Genomic DNA, 3,834 nt, shown 5'->3' on the forward strand with positions numbered 1-3,834 from the left:
AATCCAATATTTGTACTATATATTTACATAATTAGCAATATATATTTAAATATTCAAATTTTCTAATTTTAATTATATTAAAATACATATATTAAGCATACATACCTATACATAATTTTATGTATTCTTATTATATTACAGACAAAGTAATGTACCAATAAAGATATAATAAATAAATAATTAAAAAATGTTAAAAAAAATTAGAATATTGAAAAAATATATATATATATTTATATAAAACGATATTAATATATTATCAATTTAGCAAAGATTAATGATTTTTTTAAATTGATGTATCATTAATATAAGATTAATTTTGACTTTTGAGTGCGCATACATAAAAGAATTATTAATTTAACAAATTAAGCAATATTATTAATAATGTTCTTTATTGAAAATATAATTAATTAACATTAACATCATATAAATTATAATTAATAACATTAAAATTAACTATTTAACATTAAATTATTATAACACACTAAAATTAACTGTTTAACATTAAATTATTATGATATATTAAGTTATTATAACATACTTTCAAACTTTTAATATTTTATGAAGATTTAAATAATTTAAAATAAATAATACATTAACATATTTAATTACTTAAAAACTACGAGAAACTTTATTTGGCACTTCTAATTTATTTTCGTCACCCTTCCTCTTCATAATTACTTTCGATCCAAGTAAAACTTCCATAAGAGACATTTTTCTTCCTTCGATGTATTTTATATCCGTTATTTTTTCAACATCTAGATAGAAGATGTCATCTATAAAATAAATTTGTAACATTAATAAAAATAATAAATATATTTTTGTTTTTAAAATTAAAATTTTTTAATTATTTACTTGTAATTTTCAAGTATCCTTTTATTTCAATTTCTTGCCCTTTCTCGAATTCATTATTATTGTCATAATCATTTATTTTTATTTCCAATTTATAAATTCCATTTGTAATAGAACCATAACCGAAGGATTTAGAATTATTTGATGACGATACGTTAAAATTTGTTTTAATAAATCCATGTATGACTAAAAAATACATTAATATTGTTTTATTTTATGTAACAATTTAAAATAATAATAATAAATTTATGTTATTACTTAATAATAAAATATCAATTATTGTGAATAAATTTTTCATTTTTTAAAAACATATTTAATCATAATATAATATCATATAATAATATATATTTCTTACGTATATAGCTATTTAAATATTCAAGAATTTCTTCAAACTTTATTAATTTTGGCTTTGCTATATTAATTGTTGTTTTTATATCAAAAGCACCTAAATTATTGATTACGGTGTGTGACTGAATTACAAGTTCATACGGAACAGTTCCGTGATTAAATTCTGGGAATTTTATTTTTTTGGCTTTAGCACCATCAATGTGAATTATCTTTAAAATATGACAATTAGAAATTATTAATTAAATAACAACTTAGTACTAATAATAAATCTTGTCAAATTAACATCTTATTTGTATAAAAATATTATTTTTTATTAAATAAAAATTATTATAATAAAATTATTTCAAGTATAATTAATGTAACAGAACATAAATGTAAATAAATAATATATTAATTACTCGGTTTGGTTGCAAATGAAATTTTATTCGCTCAATTTCCTTATTCCAGGCAATAATTTGGATTCGATGCCGGCTATTATTATTTACAATAAACTTAAATAATGTATATTGTTTAGTCTTGCCAACAAATTTAGGTCCTTCTATTTCATCAATAAAACCAATAATTTCACTGAAATATTTTTTTTCGAAAAATTTAACATAAATAAAATTAATTATTTTATCCATGGTTAAATCATATTTAGTAATATCCTTTATATGTCACAATCACAATAATTTTCTACATCATTTGATTAGATATTGATAGATATTAATTTTACTACATATTTAATTATATTTTGTCAATTCTAATCTATATATATAGATATTACGTAGACATGAGAAATCAAATTTAACTGTCCCAAAATCAATATTAACTGATTTATAAAAATCAACAACAGATGACAAATTATGTTATTTTTGTAAGTGTATAAATTTCGTATAGTAAGAATTAAGAATAAATATAAAAACTTACACAGTTGAATCTTCAAATTGTATCGTTTCTAATATTTCATCAGATACGAACTGTATTATTTCCTCTTCATCGTTACGATTTATAATTGTAATTTCTTTTCCATTTTTTGTCGAAACATTAGTATTTTCAATAATATTGTTATGTTTTAAAATTGAAATGTCCTCTTTTTTTTTAAATATCTTCATTTTTAGATATACTGTGAATATAAATATATAAAATGTTACTAAATTAATAATAATAATTATAGTTATGATCATAACGATTATTAATTATTAGTAATAATCAATGACATAAGAATTAAATAATAACATATAATAAATTTTGTTATAAAATGAATTAACCTAATGAAATTTAAATAATTAAATATTAATAAATGAATGTTTATATCACACATAATTATACAAAATTTAAAAATTTTTTTAAGTAAATTAAATGATTAAATTCAAAATTATTGAAGAAAAGATATTTATATTATAAAAAATAATGAAAAAGCTTACCTAATCGAGTTAGTGAAGCGTGTTAATTCCTCCGTTTCTTCTAATTTTGCATATTTCAGTTTATTATCTAAAATTAATTTATATATTATAATATCAATAATAAGTATATAATATTATATATACAAATATATGTTATGTGTGTGTAAATAAGAAAATATTTTTTTAATATACATTTTAGTTATTAATATTTAATATATATATATATATATTTAATATATATATATATATATATATATATATACCTTGTTTAATTTTTTTAGACATCTTTTTCAATATCTTGCTTGAAAAATATATATTATGATGTTATTGCTATATATTATTTTATATAATTAAATGTGTTACACGGGACAATATTTTGAAGTCAATTAATAAAATAAAATATAAGCTGCTACATCACATTAAAACACATTACATCGTGAAATTGATTTCGATACATTCGATTTTTAAAAGGAAGAAAAGAGCTGCTTATATTTTGTTTTATTAATTGACTTCAAAATATTGTCTCGTGTAACAGATTTAATTATATAAAATAATATATAGCAATAACATCATAATATATATTTTTCAAGCAAGATATTGAAAAAAATGTCTAAAAAAATTAAACAAGGTATATATATATATATATATATATATATATATATATTTTTTGTTATGTCCGTGTCCCGCCCGTTTGACGATACGTCCCTGTATTATACGATCGTCAGGATTTTCTATTAGGATCTTCTATCAGGGTCTTCTATCAGGATCTTCTATCGTCGCTAAGAAGCTGTTTATGTCTATCGATGTGTTTGTTCTGGTCTAGCTGTCGTGCGGTGAGGACGTATCCTCTGACAGCTGATCGGCGGATATATTTGCATTAAGATTAATGCACGTAATATTATATTGTATCGTTACGGTTTATTGGCTTCTAATATTAAAGTTTATTGCTTTACTACGCGAGTGTATTCATTTCCGGCGTGTGAGAGTTTGAGTGCGCGCGACATTTCTTTGAGATAATCCGAAGGGTGGTCGCGGACGTAACATTTTGGGGGCTCGTCCGGGATAGTTCGGACGTAACACGAGCCACGAGCCGTAGTGAAAAAGACAAATATTTTGTGTGTGTGTGCGGTGAAAAGGTTACGATGTCTTTGGTGCATTCTCCGAGAATTACTCGTTCGCAAGCTTCGTCACGAGCAATGATCGGCGAAGAACAACAGTCGACTCCACTTCGAGCGATTAACAGCGAGGAAAC

The 3,834-nt window shown here is 21.9% G+C and overlaps 1 protein-coding gene across 1 annotated transcript; it reads right to left on the reverse strand.

The window, feature by feature from the left end:
- Positions 1-609: 609 nt before the first annotated feature.
- LOC146723371 (uncharacterized) lies at positions 610-2,291 on the reverse strand. Its single transcript, XM_085482431.1, has 5 exons — positions 2,107-2,291; positions 1,596-1,764; positions 1,205-1,406; positions 853-1,035; positions 610-773 (listed from the first exon to the last, which is right to left on the reverse strand). Exons 1-5 carry the CDS (start codon positions 2,289-2,291, stop codon positions 610-612), a joined length of 903 nt encoding a protein of 300 aa, XP_085338557.1.
- Positions 2,292-3,834: the final 1,543 nt, after the last annotated feature.

The sequence above is a fragment of the Nylanderia fulva genome, unplaced genomic scaffold (assembly GCF_048542155.1).
Source record: "Nylanderia fulva isolate GAGA-0341 unplaced genomic scaffold, ASM4854215v1 Scaffold201, whole genome shotgun sequence".
In the NCBI taxonomy this organism is placed as follows: domain Eukaryota; kingdom Metazoa; phylum Arthropoda; class Insecta; order Hymenoptera; family Formicidae; genus Nylanderia; species Nylanderia fulva.